This window comes from Chelon labrosus (assembly GCF_963514085.1).
Source record: "Chelon labrosus genome assembly, chromosome: 4".
NCBI classification, from domain to species: domain Eukaryota; kingdom Metazoa; phylum Chordata; class Actinopteri; order Mugiliformes; family Mugilidae; genus Chelon; species Chelon labrosus.
The window spans coordinates 20489042-20508274 of NC_140340.1; the positions used below are offsets into that span (position 1 = coordinate 20489042).

Genomic DNA, 19233 nt, shown 5'->3' on the forward strand with positions numbered 1-19233 from the left:
GAAAGAAAAACTAAGATTTGACTAAAAAAAAAGATTGATAAATCAAGAAATCAGGATTAGAACGGCTGGAGAGAAACATTCAGGTATGGTAAGATTTCATTCATTCATCCATTTTCTGTAACCGCTTGTCCTCTGGAGGGTCGCGGGGCGTGGTGGCTGGAGCCTAACATGACAACTCTACACAGAAAGGATTCAAACCCAGAACCTTCTTGCTGTGAGGCATCAGTGCTAACCTTGATAAGATTTGAAAGAGAAAATAACAAGTCACCAGTGAACACAATAGACATGTTTATGAAGATGGACAACCACAGCTTTCCTGAGGAGCAGTCTTGAAGCTCAGTGCGGTGGTTTCAGCCGTCGCCATCTGACTCCCAACTAATGCAAATGTGGTGAACAAGCGTGAGTGGAGCGGAGGTGGATGGATGGCACAGAGGCACACAGCTAGCAACATGAGATATCATGAATGAAGAAATTAGTTACAGAGACTAAAATCTTTTTTTGTACCAGGATGTAAACTGTTTATTTCTGCTGTAAAGTTTTAACATGGATGTTTTATGGGGATCGACTGGAGCCAGCCTCAAGTGGATAAATGAGGAACTGCAGTTGTTAGCACTTAACGTGTTGTCTGTGAAGATTCTCAGTCATCTCAGTAAAGAAAGGCAACTGGACTTGCAGAGTTTCTTGAAGACGTTTCGCCACTGGTTGAAGTAGCAGTTCTTAAGTAAAGGCTGCTGCGTGTCATAGTATTGCTGAAATTCCTTGATTTGATCTAAGAAACCTAAATCAAAATCAACCAAAACAGACTGGAACATGGATGTCCTCATACCTCTGGCCATATAGTCTTATCTAGGTAATGTTTTGCAATCTGTGTTTCCCGTTCTTTTGGACTTCTTTTTCTCAGATCTCAGCTACTAACTTGAGTAGTAAAATGTTGTTATTTAGAGAAATGTAGGACAAAACTACCAAGACGAGCACCAAGTTCCAATAAACTTAAATGACCCTTTAAAGTTAATGTGTTTTTACTGCAGTTCTGGACCTCAGCACGGCGTCCCGATGACTGCAGAAGAGTCTTTCACTTTGTCGTAGACTGCAACTTCTGTCGGCAACACGATCTTCATGGTCTCCTCCTTGCTGGAAGGAGACAGGGAGGATGGTGAGGGCGATGTGGGGGAGGAGAGGGTGGAGGTGGCGGCGGTAGAGGCAGAGGAGGATGAAGAGCAGTTGCCATCGGGAAGGCACTCTTCACAGCAGCAGCAGCAGCAGTCCATGAAGGCCTGTCCCAGCGAGCGACAGAGACACAGCAGCAACACCGGCGTCGCTGAGCAACGCACAAACAGCAGGAACTGTCCAATGAGACCCAGCGCGGGCAGAGCCAGTGCCGGGAGCGCAGCAGACACCGAGGCAGAGATGTACGCCAGGGTGATGTTGCAAATGCTCTCCGGTAGGTTGCATGCGATGTACAACACAGTGAGTGCCATGACGGTGGAGCGAAGCCTCTGCTCCCTCACAGTCTGCTTTTTCTTTGTCGAGGAGGAAGACGAAGAGGAGGAGGAGCACCTGACAGTCACTTTGTCACTGCTGCGTTTCTGTGGTAGCTGCTGCGCTAACACCTGCCTTGTCACCAAGTCGCAGGCCAAAGTGAAGAGCAGCGGCAAACAGAGGTAGCACCCAAAGAACCACCACATACGGGCCTCATGGTAGGTCAGCACCAGAGAGTAGATGTTCTCTGGGAGCTCCACAGACGGCTCACGGACACAAATATCCACCTTAAACACATCAGTTCGGGCTCTGAAGGCTGCCATCAGCGAGCCTCCGGCCTGGCTTTGCTGTAGGTCAGCGGGCAGCGTTGGCAAATTGACAGTTTCCTGGAGGAGCTGCCACAGCAGCAGCTCAGGGGCGGCTAGCACCAAGGAGCCCACCCAGATGACGGACAGCTTGGACAGGATGGACTGGCAGGGCTCCACCTTTGGAGTCTGATGGGGCCCGGGGCCAGTGGCTGCGTGGAAACGATCAATACTCAGAGCACAGAGGCTGAACGTGGCCACGCCCAAGGAGGTCACCTGACAGAGAAATGAAGCACAAAAAAAATGACTTTATTAAGACACTTAATAAGAGCCAGTCCATGTGACAGACAGACAGCCATTCACACCATTCTGCTCTCATCCATCAAATCCAAAGCTAAACTAGGCAACTACCGCTACTTTGAGATTATTCTAAAGGAGAAACAAGTGGGGCTCTATTGGCAGGAACTGAAATGAATTATCACAGTTACGTGTATCGTCACCTATAACAAACAAAAATATATATACATTTTTCTTTCTTTCTTCATATCTTCCACAGAGTCTGTCATGTGTTTGCTACAGTAGCCCAGAATGGACAAACCAAACACTGTATCTAAAGATGGTCTTTTGCTCTTCAGTGTTTATGTTCTCTTTGCTCTCCAAAAGTATTTAGTTGTTTACAATCTACAATCTCACCACTAGATGTCCCTAAATCCTACAAACTGGTCCTTTAAGTTGCTGGACTTCAACATGCTGAATCGACTGAATGCCCAAATAGTGCCAACAGTGCGGGACACACCTCTAAACCTATGTTCACCTACGGCTAGACACCAACAACTAGACTTGGCACGGATTTTTTTGTCACCAGGCTTGGATCTTTGACTTCACTGATGATACAGTAACCAAACACTAAAGAAACTGCAGCTCCAGTTTCCAACCAAATACTTAACCTTATATTTATGGCTACTATAGCAGCACTGTGCCGCACCTTCAGCAGCCGGCTGCTTCAACCCATGTTACTGCAGATCCTTCCTTCCTTCCTGCTGCTGTGAGATTGAACAATCAGCCCTTCTCCCAGTAGACCACACACACACTGGACTAAAACATGGACAATCCCAACACAAACCTCAACACACATACAACTTCCATTGTATTTAATTTTCCAATTTTTGTACTTTTTTTATTACTTCTTTTTATCTCCTGCTTCAACACTGCAAATTTCCCCACTGTACCTTATCTCTATCCTTATTTTATCGTATCTTATTTATTTATATTTTTTTACCTCATCTTTATTTTACCGTATTTTATCTCTCCACTCAGAATAAAAGAAACACAGAAATTAAAAGGCTCACAGAGGGAAGAGGGAGCCATTATGTTGTAACACCTCTCCGCCTGCAGACTGGGAACAGTTATTGGTGCCTCGAGCACATTAAAGTCTGTTCTTTTGGCCAGAAACACGGACTATCATTACAGAGACTTGTCCTCCCTCTGTGAGTGCTTAATGACCTCAAACGGTTAAGACACAACTCAAGATAATTAACACTGAGCTTTAATTAGCATGAAAATGGTTGAACTAACAGAGCACAGGGGCAGTTGGCAGCCTGACCTGCTTTAAACACTGCTCAGTAAAAGAGCATTTTAAAATACGTTAATTAATTAGCAGGAAATTAATTCAGCTATTAGCATAAAAATAGGTGCAGCAACAAAGAACAGAGGAGGCCGGCAGCCTGACCTTGTTAAAGACTGCTTCATACAAGCTGTTATTACGAATTAGAAAAACTCCACTTTGCTGATCTGAAGCTCTGTAGGAAGACAGAGCTGGTTCAGAGCCAAAAACAAAGACTCGGCAGGCTGCTGGACGATGGAAGATGTTATTAGAGCTCTGCTTCATTGATCTGTGAGGGCAAATCTAAATTAATCAAACTGTTTCTTGAGCATTTAACTTTCCAATTCTCTGGACTGTCTGCATGAACAATAAGTAATTATTAGTCTGTCAACTTTCAGCAAAGTCATCTCACAATGATAATTAGAGTGGAAACGAGTGATTGATTAATCTATTTATTAATAAAAAATTCCTCTATGCAAGTGCTTTCTCATTCACAAGCTTCATCTTCAAAAATGTATCTCTTTTCTTTGTGTTGTGTTGTAGAAATCATATTTTTAAACCATATTCTGCCATTCTATCGACTAAATAATAACAGATCGATCATGAAAAGGATTTCTAGTCATAGATGTGATCATTTATCATAATTCATTTGACAATTCATAATCACATATTCAGAGCAGGGTCTTTGGGTCTGCGGTGCAGAGAAGACCCCTTAGTTCGCTGACAAATAGGCTGGTGGTTCAATTCCCAACTCTTGCTGACTATGTCTCAAAGGGTTTGAGGGTAAAACGCTGAACAAGGAAGAAATTTGGACATAAAATATTTCCTACTGTTTGGGTGTGAGTTAAAATGATTACGGCTCTTTGGACGAAAGCCTTTTAAATAATTGTATGTCCATCCATTATCTGTAACAGCAGGGAGATGCCAGCTGGTCACCAGTCTATCACAAGATTAACACAAAGAGAAAATCATTCACACTCACATGAAGACCTACAGCCAATTTAGAATCACCAATTAACCTGATATACATGTCTTTGGATTGTGGGAGGGCAAGGGCAGACGGGGAACCCACACAGCCACAGGGAGAACATGCAAACTCCACACAGAAAGAGCCCATCTGGCCAGGGGGGTTGAATCCAGACCCTTCTTGCTGTGAGGCAACACACAGCGCGAATATCTCAACATATATATTATATTCCTATTAATGTTGTGATGATGATAAAAACACAATATCTCTCAGTATTATTGGACAATTTGTGGTGTGAGGACCCTTTCTACAGTAGGGCTTTCCATTTTCCAGTTATCTCACAGCAGTTCACTTGTATTTTTCAAATTAGTACCACAAGGTCACCAACTGCCAATATGTAGGCTAGTCTAATATACTATAACCAACATTGATCAACAGAAAAACATCAGTAACTATTTGGATAACAGTAAAAAAGCCAAACGTTCTGTAGTTCCACACCCTTGGTTGTCAGCATGCGTTACTTTTCCTACTGTTTTATCCAATTCTAGAAATACTGAATCATTGCTAAAACTCTAATAAGCATGGGATGTAAACTCCTTGCAGCTCTCTAGCTCAACTTCTGAGCTGATATCCTGGACTACAAATCGACCTCTCTCTGTCTCACAGAGAAGTCGAGGCCCAGACAGCAGCACCAGTGTTAGCAATAATTTCTCTTTCATTACTGAGACTTAGTTTGGATCGCATACTCTGCACCTGCAAATAGACACCCCATGAGTTTCAGATAACTACTGTGTCGGGTTCTGTGGTTTGAGGAACAAGAGTCGCTTCATGTGGGGCCCCTCTGGCCCTGCCTGACGGTTCATAACAGACAGCTGAAGAGGCCAAACAGACCATAACAGCAGATTTGTTCAAAGACCGTGGAAGCCAAAGAGGAACAAAGACACAAACAGGCCATTCATCACAGACCTGGAGGTCTCTGCATTAAACTGGAAATTAATAATGAGTTATTTATAGGGTGTAAAAACAGAACTAATGTTAAGATGTTTATGTATACATCTGGCTTACATCTGACTTTTAATACAAATACAGAAAACTAACAAATTTTGATTACAGCAAGTTTACTAGCTAAAAAAAAATCCAAATATCTGGCAACAACATTAATGAATTGACTGCTTGAGTAAAACAAGAACGATCCTCTATTCACAGCCTCCACATTGTGAAGAGTTGCTGTTTATAGATATTTTATGTCACTAAATGATTTATTCGAAGGTGTCAATTTGTGCTGTATTTGAACTGTTGTGGACTTTTCCCCAAAGTCTAGCTTACAGCAATCCATTTAAAAGGATGAAAACATTAGAATATCATTAGAATAAAATGAAACTGTACTAAGGATTGAAGACAACAAGGTGTAAACTCTCAATATTAGATTTGTTGATGACTTAGAAAGCTGTTAAAAATAACAAAAAACATTTGATTCTTCATATTTTCTATAATTGTGTTATATGTGTTCAATTAATTGATTAATTGATTAACTGATTTATTACTTTACTGTTAGATTCATTTAGTAATAGTATTTTAATGGCATAATCGAAATTAAATGCCATTTCAACATTTTTGGTCATTGTAGAATACCAGTAAATCGAGTACCAATTCTTTACCTGGTAATACTTTACATTAAATCTTCCTGTTAAGCATCGATAATGTTTATATAAATGTTTAATTAATTGTGTATATTATTAACTATAACTAAAGCATGCCTTTATGACTGCAAATAAATACTTTAAAATATTTTTATTGCCGCTCAAACTAAACTTTAAAGAGTTATCAACGGTTTATTACTTCCTGCTTTTAAATGGTAAACTGAGGAACACCTGCCCCTCACCTCCAGGTACGGCACTAGCCGGCACGACAGGTCTCCTAGCAACCTCTTCAAGGTGAGCTCGTGGAAGATGACCACGGGAAGGCAGAAGAAGAGCACGAGGAAGTCCCAGAAGGCCAGTCCCGCCAGGATGCAGTTCCACGCGCTCTTCAGGTAGAAGTTGTGCCACACGATGCACATGAGCGCGAGGTTCCCCACGATGCCTGCGGCGAACAGGACGAGCGCGAGCAGCATGACCGCGTACGCCCAGTAGGAGCCGTCGGTGACCGGGAACAGCGGGTTGAGGAGCCCCGAGCCCCGGTCGCTGGAGGAGGAGGAGTTACCTGGCGAGGTGCGCCGGTGTGACCGTGGGGTGGTAAAGTAGCCGCTCGGGTCGTCGTACGGCCGCGGCTGCCCGTAAATGTTTGGGGGAGGCGGGTCTCGTTTTCTCCCATCTTTGGCTCCCCGAGGCACTCTCTTCACACCGGTATGTCCAAAAGTCTCAGTCTGGTCCAGAGCGCTTTTTTCCGGCGAGAGAGACATCTCCGTCTCCGCTGCGCCAGCATCCTCCAGCGCAGACACCGACTGGTCTGTGTGGACGTGACGGAGCTCCGCAGTCCGCAGAAAGAGAAGCAAAAAACACCAAACCGGGCTCATTTTTTAACGAAACGTGTCTGGTCCGTGTTATCTGTCTCTGTAATAGACATGTGCTGAAAGTAAAAACTTGACTCCTGAAATAAAAAATGTCCAAAACAGATTGTCTCACAGTCCGTCCTCTCTCCGGTCCTGACGCAAAAGTTTAGAGTCCGCAGCTCACTTCAGCTCTTTGTTATTAATTCAACAGTCCCACCACTGACTGGACACAACACCGAGCTTCCGGTGTGACCTTTCAAAATAAGACATACTGCTACATCTACTTTTGTAAAACACAAATACATTCCCCGCGTCTTCAGTTTCTAAATGCAATTATACAATTTGTGGAACTGGTTTCTGTCAACTACATTTCTAATCATATTGGATATTGATTCAGTAAAACAAACCATCTGTATTCAAAGCAAGGGCCTTTGATAGTGATTGAGGTATTTTGTCTGTGATAATTTCGTCTGTGATGCATCACTGAAGCACAAAGATGACTAGGTTTAGCAAACAAAGTTCAGTTGAGGCTAATTGGACTGTTTGCAGTTGTTCAGACATAAACTAAGAAACTGATTTTAATTTTTACCAGAAAATTCAGAAGATCACCAGCTGTAAGATATTACGGTTCATCCTGAGATGAAGCCTAATTTCCCTTAACAAACAGATGTCAAAACATTTCACTCAAAACTATAAATGTGAATCTCATTGTAGTGCAAGAACAAAAGTCCCCAATGTCTGCACTAATTTGAAGTGCGTGTGGCTAATTAATTGGACACGGTAATTATTCCCACAAACTGAAACCTTCTTCATATTCAAATAAACAAAATTCTTTTTATTTTACAAAGTGACAGCGAAGCTTCTCTTCAAGTCAGCTGTCACGAGGAACAAAGTTCACAATGAGGCAAGGAGGCAACAGATTTGAAGTCTCTCAGAAAGATGAATGACAACTGTGGTACCAAGAGTCAATAAAAAAGTCTCTCAGAACCAAAACTGACAAGAACACCACAACAGATGCTGTTTAAAGAGGAAGTTCTGACCCTACAATATCTTTCAATAACTACTCAAACAAGAAATAATTCTGATACTCTGAAAGATCTTAAAGTTTCATATGATGTTTGCGTCTTCAGCAGCTATCTGTGTTCTCCTTCCTGACCGTTACAATCAGTAATCAGGCACTAAGGAGCAATAATCAGTAAGTCAGACGATTCTTGAAGTCCAGGCGAGTGAGAGCTTCACTTCATTTCCCATAATCCTCAGCTCTTCATGGAGGACGTCAGGCTCCTTCGTGCATACTTGTGTTTCTTTCGGTACTCCTGAAAGACAGTAACAGACAGACAAGTAGAAACATTTTTCCAAAATATATCTTCACTCAATCTAAAATGAACAATAATTGGGTTTAGTGAACAATAAAAAAAAATTGTTCCTCTCTTTCAACTGGGTGTTTTTGATCATGTGACTTCTGATCTGCTAAAGATATGCAGATGTTTGTGAAGAGCTTTATGTTGCCTGACAGTAAATAAACTGTATAAGAGGATCAAGAGGTCAATATATCACATTAGATTAACTTAAATATAGCCATTTCAAACACAGACACACAATCTGAATTTACCAGTGAAGAATTCTTCTGATCGGACCAGTCTGGTCTGACTGAGGTGGTTACATGAAACACTTTGTTCTGATTGGGCTGTTATTCTGCTAATTAGTGTAATACTAATATCTGTGTTACCACAGCAGTTGATTAGCACATTCAAATACTAGTTTACTAGTAGTGGTAGTAGTGGCTTTGGTTGGTCATGGAATTTAAAACATCAGATTGTTTTCTTGGGCTAGAGAAAAGACTGGTGTAAACTATAACACTGCTAATGACTGTGCTCCTGTAAACCCATATGTACCTGTCTGAGCGCGCTCCTCCTTTCCTCCCACTCCTCCCTCTGCTCCTCCAGCTGAGACATGCGACAGAACAGCCTGGGACCCTCTGAAGGAGAAAACAGAAGGTAGAGACCACACAAAAACTGCTTCATCAACCTTAAAGAAACAGAAACATTTTTTTTTTTACTCTGAAATGCTGGTTTCAGGCAAACATTTAATCTCAATCTCAATCATGACAATAAGAGGTTTCTGAACGTTTAAGGTCGGAGGTAAGAATTAAATCTATATATTAATCATTATCCTACCTGTCAGTCTGTTGTCATCAGGGAAAAAGAAGAAAAGATCGGTCTTTGAAGCAGTCGCCTCCCTGGGAGCAATAAGAGAACAACACACACATTCAGATAACATTTACGATATGTTTACGCAGAGATTGGTTAGCTGTGTTAAAGTTCCCTCTTTCTATACAAAACAGATTTTGCTTCTTTAAAATGTGAATAACAAAGTAAAACAACTCTTCCTTAAACAGTTTTTCTATTTAAAATAGTTGCTCATTAATAAAAAAAAATAATCTTTCTGATGAAACGTTTTTCAAACGGTGCCAAACAGTGACTGATTCTAACCTCTCAAATGTCAGGATGTGCTACTTTTCCCGGTCATAAATTATGCTAAATTGTATATTCTATATTTTAGACTGACTTTTTCACAATTTTTTGACATTTTATAGATAAAATTATGACTTAAGGGAATGAAAACTGTTCGTTGTTCTTGTTCAAACTAACACACACTAAATTTTAATTTAGATTTTCACTCACTCTGTGGTTTCAATGGTGGCAGTGCCTTGTTCACCATCTTCCTCATCCTTCTCCTGATCGTCGTCCTCCTCCTCTGAGCTGCTGTCATGGAAACGTGGGTCTTGTTGCCATGACACCTTTGGCGCCTGGATGCTCTCCACCTTGTACTCTGCTGTTAAGAGATGGAAAGATTTAAACATGGAGAAAAAGTTTCTGTCAGTCTGAGGTAAGTATTATGGATTTAATTTACCCGTCTCTCCACTTCCTGTTTCTGTGTTGTCTCCAAAGAAAGAAAATTTAAATCCAGAGGAATCCTCTTGCTCTGTGCTGGGATTAGTCTCGAGGTGAGATGTCAGCGGGGCCTTCTCTTCTTCCTTCTCTTTTGCCTCTTCTTCCTCAACTTGGTCCCAGTTCATCTGCTCTCCACCTCCATCGATGTCATTCTTCGTCTGACCAAACACGGCCTTCAGGTCACCAGACACGTCGTAATAAATATCTTTAGAAACTTCAGGAAGCTTCTGAGCCTCTTCCCTCTTCTTCCTCCTGGTCGACTTGCTGTGAACACAGATCACATGACACTTTTACTGGAGTACAGTCAGAGCGGGTAGGGTGGATATAGGACGATACTTAAATGGTCTTCTGTGTGAATATTAAAGGGTAAGAGTTTCTGTCTTATGGATGGTGAGATATTAGCGCCGTTAATTAAGTGGTGTGCCCCAAGGCTCAATTATGGGTCCCATTCTGTTTTCAAAGTACAATTGTTTTAAATATATTCTGACATTTTCACATTCACATTTTATGAACTACACGAATACATTTGTTGCAAATAAAAATTTAAATAAAGTAATAATATAATAAAATAACTATTTCATAAAAAACACTTGATGTCAGTACTGGTGCAGGTAAAATGGCTTTCTGTGTTTGTACCTCTCTTTCTTGGTCTCATCTGTTTTGGTCTCAAACACAGCGTGTTCCTCTTTGCTGGGGTCGTAGTGCAGTGCTGACACATCTCTGAAAAAAATCACCAACTGATTAATTTCTACATTTTGTTCGTATTAAATATCATGTTCGGAGGAGCCTGTGATTCAGGCTGCATATGAGGCTGACCTGAACTTCTTGGCTTTCACAGGAGTCTTACTGCTGCAGGTTTGTTGGCTGCTGCCAAGGACACTCTGCAGGATAGACAGGGTCTTCTTCTTCTCCTCCTCCAGAGCCTCATCTTCCTCAGCTGGGCTCCCTTTTACTTCTGAATCACAAGCAAATACCACAGTCTATACCATAAAGAGCATCTCAAGCCAAAATGCACCAAGCTGGGCAATTACCAAACTCTGTGTTAAGGTAACAAAATATGCTTTGCATCATGAGGAGTTGTTTAGACATAATCTATGTGAGAAAAGTGACATTTTAACTACTTTATCTTAGGTTTTTTCTATTTTCCGACAAAAAAAAACATATCACTCAGCCACAGAAAACATGCATCCTGAAGTTGGAGGTACTAGATTGGGAGTTCCAAACTACACTGTATCCACAGCCTCACCTGTCTCCTCCTCTTTGTCCTTGTCCTCCTCCAGGAAACGAGAATCCATTCGGAAACGCTCGTCTGTCCCAAAGCGAGACTGCAGCGCCATCAGCTGGACAGCACACAAACAAACAAACAAACACACAAACACCATCAGAGGCAGGCGAGAGTGGCTATATATAACGGATGTTCACTGAGCAGCCAAAACATTATGATCACCTGTGCATTATGCTATCGGTATTAGTCTTTCTGCTGCCAAAAGCTTGACGTGTACAAGACTTTTGAAGGTACCCCGTCATATGAGGAACCAAGATATGTTGTAGTTACACGATCATTTTAGTTTTATTTATTTATTTTTTTCACTTATTCATCCTCATGGGGAAATTCTCTTTCAGCATTTAACCCATCCATTCGTACACACACATTGAGTAAACTGGGGAGGGGGCTGGAAGCAGTGAGTACAGATCCTTAATTTTTTTTACCTGGCCCCTTTATCCTCTTAAACTCTTGGCCTCTTTCTCAGACTTATAAAGATAATTTTTTGTGTTTAAGTGTAAGAATCAGAATTACTGGGTGAATGAGGATCAGCAGCATTAACTGTACCAAGACTGATGGTAATAAAGTCAAGCAGAGAAGCTTTACAGAGGCTTTAGTAGGTTTTGTGTGTTTATGTAAACCCTCTAAATTGGCTGTTTTGGCACAATTTAAGGACCAACACTAACCCTCAGTACCTTATTAAAGGTTAAAATATTTCATTTCTACAAAATGCTTTTCTTTTCCTGTGTGCACTTACCTCACCAGTAACATACAGTGCACTTAAATAAGAATATAATAAATATAGATGAAGAAAATCCTGTATGGACACTTTTCTCACCTTCTGTCCTGCTCGACCTTCAAACTCAGGCCTGATGTCAAACCTGCTGCCGTCCTCCTCCTCCTCATCACCATCCTCCTCCTCATCCTCACTGCCGCCAAACAGCTGAGGGCCCGAAGGCTTCAGATGCACCTGAAAACACACAGATGGTAAAATATTCTGTCTATAGTGACTAAACACAGACATATATATATATATAAATGTAGAGGCAGAATCCAAGCAATCTGAACAGCAGCTGACCTCAGACCAGTCTTCACTCACCTTCTCCTCTGTATTGGCTGTTGCTTCATCACCGGTGTCCTCATCTTCTGATTGGCTGTCCTGGAACAGGGTCTTCTTTGATGCGACGAGCTCTGACACTTTCTGCTGCTTATCTTCATCATCGTCCTCATCATCAGAACCAAATACAATGCGTTTCCCTGCTCCTGCTGCTGGAGCATCCTAATAAACAATAATCCTATTATTATCTGTTATAGACCAGTTTTATGATTATCTGCAAAGGGATGGTAAGAATCATAAAACATGTTTTCCTCCTTGACGCAACAATATCTCCTTTTATTCTGGATCTGGTTAATCTGTCCCTAACATTTTTATTTAAGTATCAATGACTAGTTTTTCATTTAAAGACACTCACCAGGTTGGCTAGAGCTCCCTTGATGAGCTTCTTGTGTTCTTCAGCCTCTTTCTGTCTCTGCTGGACAGCAGCCAGCCTCCTCATGTTGGCCTTCCTCTGCAGCTCCTCTTCCTCCTCAGCTCCAAGCACCACCTTGCGAGGGGCTTGCAGCTCTTCCTCCTCCTCTTCCTCACTGTCGTCTTCCTCAGAGGAGCTGCAGGATGAAGGTGAAGCCTTTGCTGTAGATTTAGTTGTATGGACAGTCTGACCGGTCTTCGTCTCCTCCTCCTCCTCCTCCTCCTCCTCCTCCTCCTCCTCATCATCATCACTGCTAGAAGAGGAGCCAGTCTCAGCTTCCTCTGAGTTAACTGGAACCATTTTTGAAACTTTAGGAGTAGACAAATTGTTTGCAGCCTGACCCTTTTTCTCCTCCTCCTCCTCCTCCTTCTCCTCCTCCTCTTCTTCTTCTGTTTCTTCTTCTTCTTCTTCTTCACTGTCTTCTTCGTCTTCGCTGTCCTCCTCGTCTTCATCTTCTTCGTCACTGCTCTCCGATTTCTTTTTCTCTGTTTCAGTGAGTTTCAATCCATTTACACACTTGCCATCTGTTGCTTTGTGGTTCAGTTCTGGAGCGTCAGAGTTCAGCTTTTGTTTTTTAACCTCGCTTCTTCTTCTATCCTCCTCTTCCTCTTCTTTTTTCAGTTTCTTCTGCTGCTCATCTGTTGGCGATTCCTCGTTCAGCGCCTTCGTACCCTGGAAGGCAGGCAGCGGCGTTGCCATGACACCTTTTCTTTTCTTGTTTTTCTTCTTCCGTTCGTCCTCGCTGCTGTCGTCTGCCATGATGGCGGCGAGGATGTCCTCTGGCATGGTGCCTTTCTTAGGAGCAGGTCGCTCTGCGGGGCTGAGCTTAGCCTCTTGTTCGAGGCCGCTGCCGGGGATGCTGGGAGTGGTAGTCTTGGAAGTCTGCTCAGCTTCTTCAGCGAGCTTCTGTAGATCAGCCAGGGAGATCTCCAGATGGGTGACATTAGAAAACATGGCTTCATAATCTGAATCTGAACATGAACCAGCTGATTCGAACTCCTCATCGTCGTCATCATCTTCATCACTACTTGATTCTGAGCTGGAGACTTTTACTACAGGGAGGACAGCTGTTTTCTTACTTTGCGTCTGTTTATTAGAATCCCCTTTCTGCTGTGTAGTGGAAGGTTTCCTTGAGATGAGTTGTTCTTCGGCATCTGTGTCCTCTTCCTCCTCCTCTTCTTCAACAGCTTTTCTTTTCTTATTTGTCTTTCTCTTTCTGTCTGTGTTGTTTCCTGAGAGGTGTTCTGCTGTTTGAGGAGCAGGTTTCTCCTGAGGTTGAGGAGGAGGAGGTTTCCTGGCTGCAAAGAGCTCATCTGTGTCGGCGGAGTCATAGTCTTCCTCGTCTTCGTCACATGAAAGAAAGAAAAGCTTGATTACACACAAAGCTTCTCGTATTGAAGCCTGATCATTGGATGGGATTCATCCTCATTTATTATAATAACTATTTACTGTAGCATTATTTGTAATGTAAAGGAAAAGTTACTGTATTAATATATCATCATTTAAAAAATAGTTTGTCCAGAAATCATCACAGTGTCAACTGTAATTACATATTATGGCCACTATTTTTAACAACCAAACAATCCTGTTTGGAAAAATCTCAAAAATCCTACTTCAGAATTATACAGATTAACAAAGAGTCTCTTTCTGTTTCTTTCAGCCTCTGTTCCAGCAGAATATTCCACTACAAAGACAAATCACAATCCGTGGAAGAAGAGGAGTCCCTGCTTTAAACATGTCTCTTACCTTTGTGTCTAGATTTCTTTAAGTAGTCATGTCCGACCACTTCCAGGTTATCCTCCTCTGCCTCCTGTCGCAGTGAAACATGGGAGGTCTGCTGAGCTGCCACCAGTCGGCGGATTTCCTCGTCTGAATCACTGTCATTGTAATGCGTCCACTTCCTCTGAGCCGGTCTGCGGTTGGTTTGTAGTTCAAATCCATTGGTGAACTGATGAGACTTGGTGTGACTGACAGAGGTAACGTTGTTCTCGGATCTGAGAAGGAAGCAACAGCGAGGAGACGGACTTATGTCTGTGTAACAGAAGTCTTCAGAGAAACCTAGAAAACAGAAATGGTCAGAAACAATCTGATGCTTACCTGGTTCTACCTGCTGCATTATGGGAGTTGACCACATCTGTGCGACTTTTCTTGGGTCTCGACGGCTCAAAGGGCGGGAACTCTCCACGCCTCTTCTTGCTGATGTCATCGTCCCCTCCCTGTACCTTCCAGGTGAGCTGGGTGACAGGTGTGGACTGGTCTGTAGCGTGTCGGTCCAGCTTGCAGATGTTGTGGCTGTATTTCGATGGGTCGTACTTCATGGTGCGAGCTTTGCTGCCTTTCTGACACTTGAGCTGGAGGACGGGAAGGACTCGTCCGAATTTACTGACCACCCAGTCCTGAAAACAGAGCAGCCAGCCAGATCATCAACATCTACAACCCTATGTAGTTTTGTATGATACTAATAAACACATGTAATGATAAGTCACATTTTTAAATGGGGAAAATAGGAAATCCCTGGTGACCACTGGTGCCAAGGAATTGATTCTTATGAAATATTGTTGTAACACATCATCTACATATAACAACAGATGTTTTCCAATTTTTAAATTCTGAAAATAGTTTTAGACTAAAAACAGAAAGACTCCCCACAATGCTGCAAACAGATTTATGTCCCCACAAGTTTACTAACACAACCACGACCGAAACAGGTAACAGAGGAGGACTGGACCTTGTGTCCTGGTATTTCGGTCCCCGGCACCGCAGCCTTCATGGTGAAGTTGTCCACCCCGGCTTTGCTGAAAGAGTCCAGAATCTTCTGTGTCTTGTCCTCTGCTGCAGGCTGCTGCTGCTGCTCTGCCGCCACCTCCCGCTCCTGAGCCAGTCTAATACACAAACACTTCATCACACTTCCATCGCCTACGACTGTTCTGTGAGTTAGGACAGATTGGTTGTTGCCACGCAGGAATAGGTATAGTTTTAGTGAGTAAGTGGTGCAGATGAAGATGCAGAGGCTGTGAATCAAAACCTCTGTCCAACTCCAACTCATCCTAAACTTACATTTTCAAACCAAACATTGTTTAGGATCATCCATAATGTGCTTGGTTTGTCACAGCTACTCCTTATAAATGTAACCAGCAAAATCACAGCCACAGATTAATCAGCAACTATTTTATCAGTAATTCTAAAATATTGAATATTTCCTTGCTTTGAGTCTTTGTAAACTACAGTATATTTATACAAGTTACTATATAATGGGCTTTTGGAAAACAGGGAAACTTTGCAACACTTTACAATTTATTAATTAACAGGAATAAATATTACATTATTATATTGAGTTCAGCCCTAATTGAAAGGAAATTAAATCATTGTTTAATTATGGCAATTTTCTCTTGTCCACAGTCATGTCTGTGTTGATGTTACATTTTCATGGTGAGGTGAACATGGCCGTACCTGTGGAGGAAGCTCTCTTTGGCGGTTTCAATCTGCAGAGTTCCTCCTTTCCATTTGGATTTGTTAAGCACTGTCAAACCTGCAGAGGGAACACGCTGATTTCAGGCTGATGATACAACACAAGCTCTGATGTCAGAGAGTAAATGCAACGTATGTCCAAGGGTTAGTTCCCCTGAGCATAGTCTGGGGTTACTGGAAACAAACCAAATATGATTCGGACTGAAAGCTGAGCTGTCCCACAAAGAATCTGAATAAACATTAGTTAAACAGAAACTGTGAGCAGTTCACTTACATTTCTTCAAGTCAGCATCTGAAATATTGATGTTAATGTAGCCGAATGTTTTGTAAGGAACACCTGGAGGAGATGGGTGAGACAAGAAATGAGGAACTTAAACAAAGACAAATATAAGACAATTGGAAGTGCAACAACCAATAATAAAGCATAAAAACTTCCATCAATGTGCATGTACTTTATATTCACTTAACATTTCCATTATTCTTATATAAACGCATGTCAAAAAAGACATGCAGATCCTGTGATGTTGATGATGAGACTTCTGAATTAATTCATTTATCCATTTTTAAATTAATGTATCAATATAGGTTAGTTATTCTTAGACTAAAAATTAGTTCTGCAAGTTTACAATACAAATGGTTCAAAAATCTTTTCAATTTTAGTTTTCCTCCAGCATAAATATGCTGCTGGTTAAAAGAAACAGAACAAAGCATCACTGTCTTCTGCATTCCTCACCATCCTCGTCCCTCCTGGTTCGGAGCTCCACATCCTCCACGTCTCCAAACTTTCCAAATCGATCCTTCAGATCCTTCTGGGTGACCGTGTGGCTCAACCCGCCGACGTACAGGCGCCGCATTGCTGTGGGTCCACGACAACACTATCACTGAAGGGACAACAAACACCAGGGTCACCCATCTTTCTATCAATTTATAGACCGTGGACAGGTGATGACTTTACAATAGATGCACGTGAAACAGCATGATCATTCACTGATTAGGACATTTGGGCTGTTGGTTTATATATCTGCTACTGAACAAGACTCACTACTCTGCATATATTTATATAGGTTACACACATTTATAATTTATTCTTTGTCTGAATGCCTAGTTATTCAGAAAGAAATAGGAAAAAAAAGCATAGTCTGGTCTGTACATATAATGACACCACATAGGCTACTGTAGGCTCAGATTTATAACTAGTAAGAGCTTTGAGACTCTTACAGCAGTGTATGTTGGCCCGCAGCTAGATAAGACCTGCATCCATATTCTGTACTGAATTACACAGAGAAATGTAATATTATGTCTATCTGCATCAATGAAGGCAGAAGACATCTCTCAGCACTATGCAGTACAATTCAACAATAACACAGCTTTCACAATTACAACCAAGCTGAGCCAAACTCTCTCTAAAGCAATGTCAGCAAAGACATTATACCCTTCAGACTGATTGTAGTGTGGTTGTTACTCAGTTTTAGCTCAGTGGAAACCGAATTTAAAAAACAGAAATTTTTATAGTATGCTATAGCATCCAAACGCCCTAGACTGACAGACTGTTAAGAAAACAAAAATAAGTCTATTTTAATGTTGGTGACTAATGAAATTAGTATTCTGACATTTCATGGACTTTAATGTTTCCATCCAGCTCATCCTAAACCTCTGCGCTAAATCGTAGGAGGAAATAAAACAACGTCATACATAGTCTAGTATAGCTTCTACTTCTAAACGGCTCGATTTCAAACTGATCTGATATATATCAAGCTTAAATTACAGACTTAATTTGTACGGACAGAAAAGACAACAAATATTTACCTCACATGTACCCAACTGGTGTTACCACAATCTGCGTCCGGGTCTGCATTCCTACCGATATTTCCTTCCGCGCTTGTTTCTGCAGTTCCAAAACGTTCCGCAATAGTTTCAGTTAAAATCAATTTAAACAACAGCAACTTATAATTAGAAAATTACACAGAGGATCATTTGCTTGTATGATAGCCACGGTAAATCAACAAATTATTATTTTCCCTTGGTTTGCACAATGTAATCACACTGCATTACCCGCATCTGTTACTTCCTACAACCTCACGTATAAAGGGGGTTTTCATAAAACTCACATCAAGGACCTTTTCTCAAAGTGCGTATTAGCAACACAAAAGCGCCAACGTGTACTTTAAAGACAAATTTAACTTGAATTTGTAGCGTTTATATCGACGTACGTTGGCTCTCCGTCTGAATCTTCTTTACAGCAATAGTCTCTTCCACCCTTCCAAGAGGTGAAAATGGTAGAGTCCAGAGGGCGCGAGGCTGCAAACTGTTTTGGTTGCCAGAGTGAAAAAACGAAAATCATTCAGGTGAAGAGAAACTTCAGTTTTTTCCAGTTAATTTGGACAACGCTCTGTTATTTTAGTGGTTTTATCACTCTTAAATAATTTGGCAGAACAATGGAAATAAACACGGTAAAGTTAACATTTGACATGATAATTTGTTATTGTTTTAAGTCAGTTACAGAAGCTAGCTAGCCAGATTTGACTAACTTAACCCAACTAGCGTTATTGACAACACATTTCTTCAATAATTTAGACTGCCAGCGTCACTTTTAAAGCGTGGGAAGTGCAGTCATATTCCAAAATGCTAGAAAAGGCCTCTAGTAATGCCAGAATCAAAACTGGGAGGTCCTTTACTCACTTTATTCTTTTTACTCGTTCAGCAAGTTTTGCCTTTTGCCTTTTTTCTCGGTGTTTGCTCAGACACAGCTCATCAGTGTTGCAGCATTTTAAAATCAAGTCCCACTTGTCTCGCATGTCCTGCATCTAGGTTATTATTTTGTGACAGTTGGCTCGTTGGCCTAACTATGTTCCTTATCCGGTATTTATTGATGCTGCAATGTTTTTGTATTATATTCTGGAGGTCTTAATTAAAAGCTTCATGTGTTTTCAGCTGAATTATTTTGTGTCTTTTCATCCATTTCAAGATGGAAGAGAAGATGAACGAGGAGAACACTGAGGAAGTGAAGGTGCTGGAGGCCCAGATCAAGCGTCTCCAGGCTGAAGTTGAAGCACTGCAGTGCCAAAAGCAAGACACATCCTTCCACTTCAAAGGACCAATGCAGGATGCCCTGTGAGTTTTAATTTTTTATTCTTTATTTTTAAATCCACATCATGGACATCTTACAAGTGTAG

The 19233-nt window shown here is 41.5% G+C and overlaps 3 protein-coding genes across 6 annotated transcripts in view; 1 reads left to right on the forward strand and 2 right to left on the reverse strand.

The window, feature by feature from the left end:
- Positions 1-446: 446 nt before the first annotated feature.
- gpr37l1a (G protein-coupled receptor 37 like 1a) lies at positions 447-7146 on the reverse strand. Its single transcript, XM_084543622.1, has 2 exons — positions 6237-7146; positions 447-2060 (listed from the first exon to the last, which is right to left on the reverse strand). The coding sequence occupies exons 1-2, from the start codon at positions 6867-6869 to the stop codon at positions 1038-1040; spliced, it is 1656 nt and encodes a 551-aa protein (XP_084399748.1). The 5' UTR covers positions 6870-7146; the 3' UTR covers positions 447-1037.
- Positions 7147-7661: 515 nt separating this feature from the next.
- On the reverse strand, positions 7662-17987 carry nol8 (nucleolar protein 8). Of its 2 annotated transcripts, none has more exons than XM_084542747.1 (18): positions 17867-17987; positions 16794-16941; positions 16335-16397; positions 16043-16121; positions 15321-15474; positions 14690-14988; positions 14339-14586; positions 12536-13935; positions 12163-12342; positions 11902-12033; positions 11046-11139; positions 10616-10754; positions 10436-10519; positions 9759-10063; positions 9530-9677; positions 9023-9084; positions 8741-8823; positions 7662-8161 (listed from the first exon to the last, which is right to left on the reverse strand). In XM_084542747.1, exons 2-18 carry the CDS (start codon positions 16912-16914, stop codon positions 8102-8104), a joined length of 3651 nt encoding a protein of 1216 aa, XP_084398873.1. In that variant the 5' UTR covers positions 16915-16941; positions 17867-17987; the 3' UTR covers positions 7662-8101. The 2 variants fall into 2 exon arrangements, with proteins under 2 accessions (XP_084398873.1, XP_084398872.1); XM_084542746.1 differs by having other exon boundaries at positions 9530-9680.
- A 229-nt stretch (positions 17988-18216) lies between these two features.
- The window catches only part of cenpp (centromere protein P), an 89947-nt gene continuing 88930 nt past the window's right edge, over positions 18217-19233 (forward strand). For 2 of the 3 annotated variants that reach the window (XM_084542752.1, XM_084542754.1), the window contains exons 1-2: positions 18217-18405; positions 19026-19171. In XM_084542752.1, coding sequence (XP_084398878.1) covers positions 18334-18405; positions 19026-19171 — 218 coding nt within the window. In that variant the 5' untranslated portion in view covers positions 18217-18333. Of the gene's footprint in view, positions 18511-19025; positions 19172-19233 lie in introns of all 3 variants that reach the window. The other variant, XM_084542753.1, reaches the window with a different exon arrangement.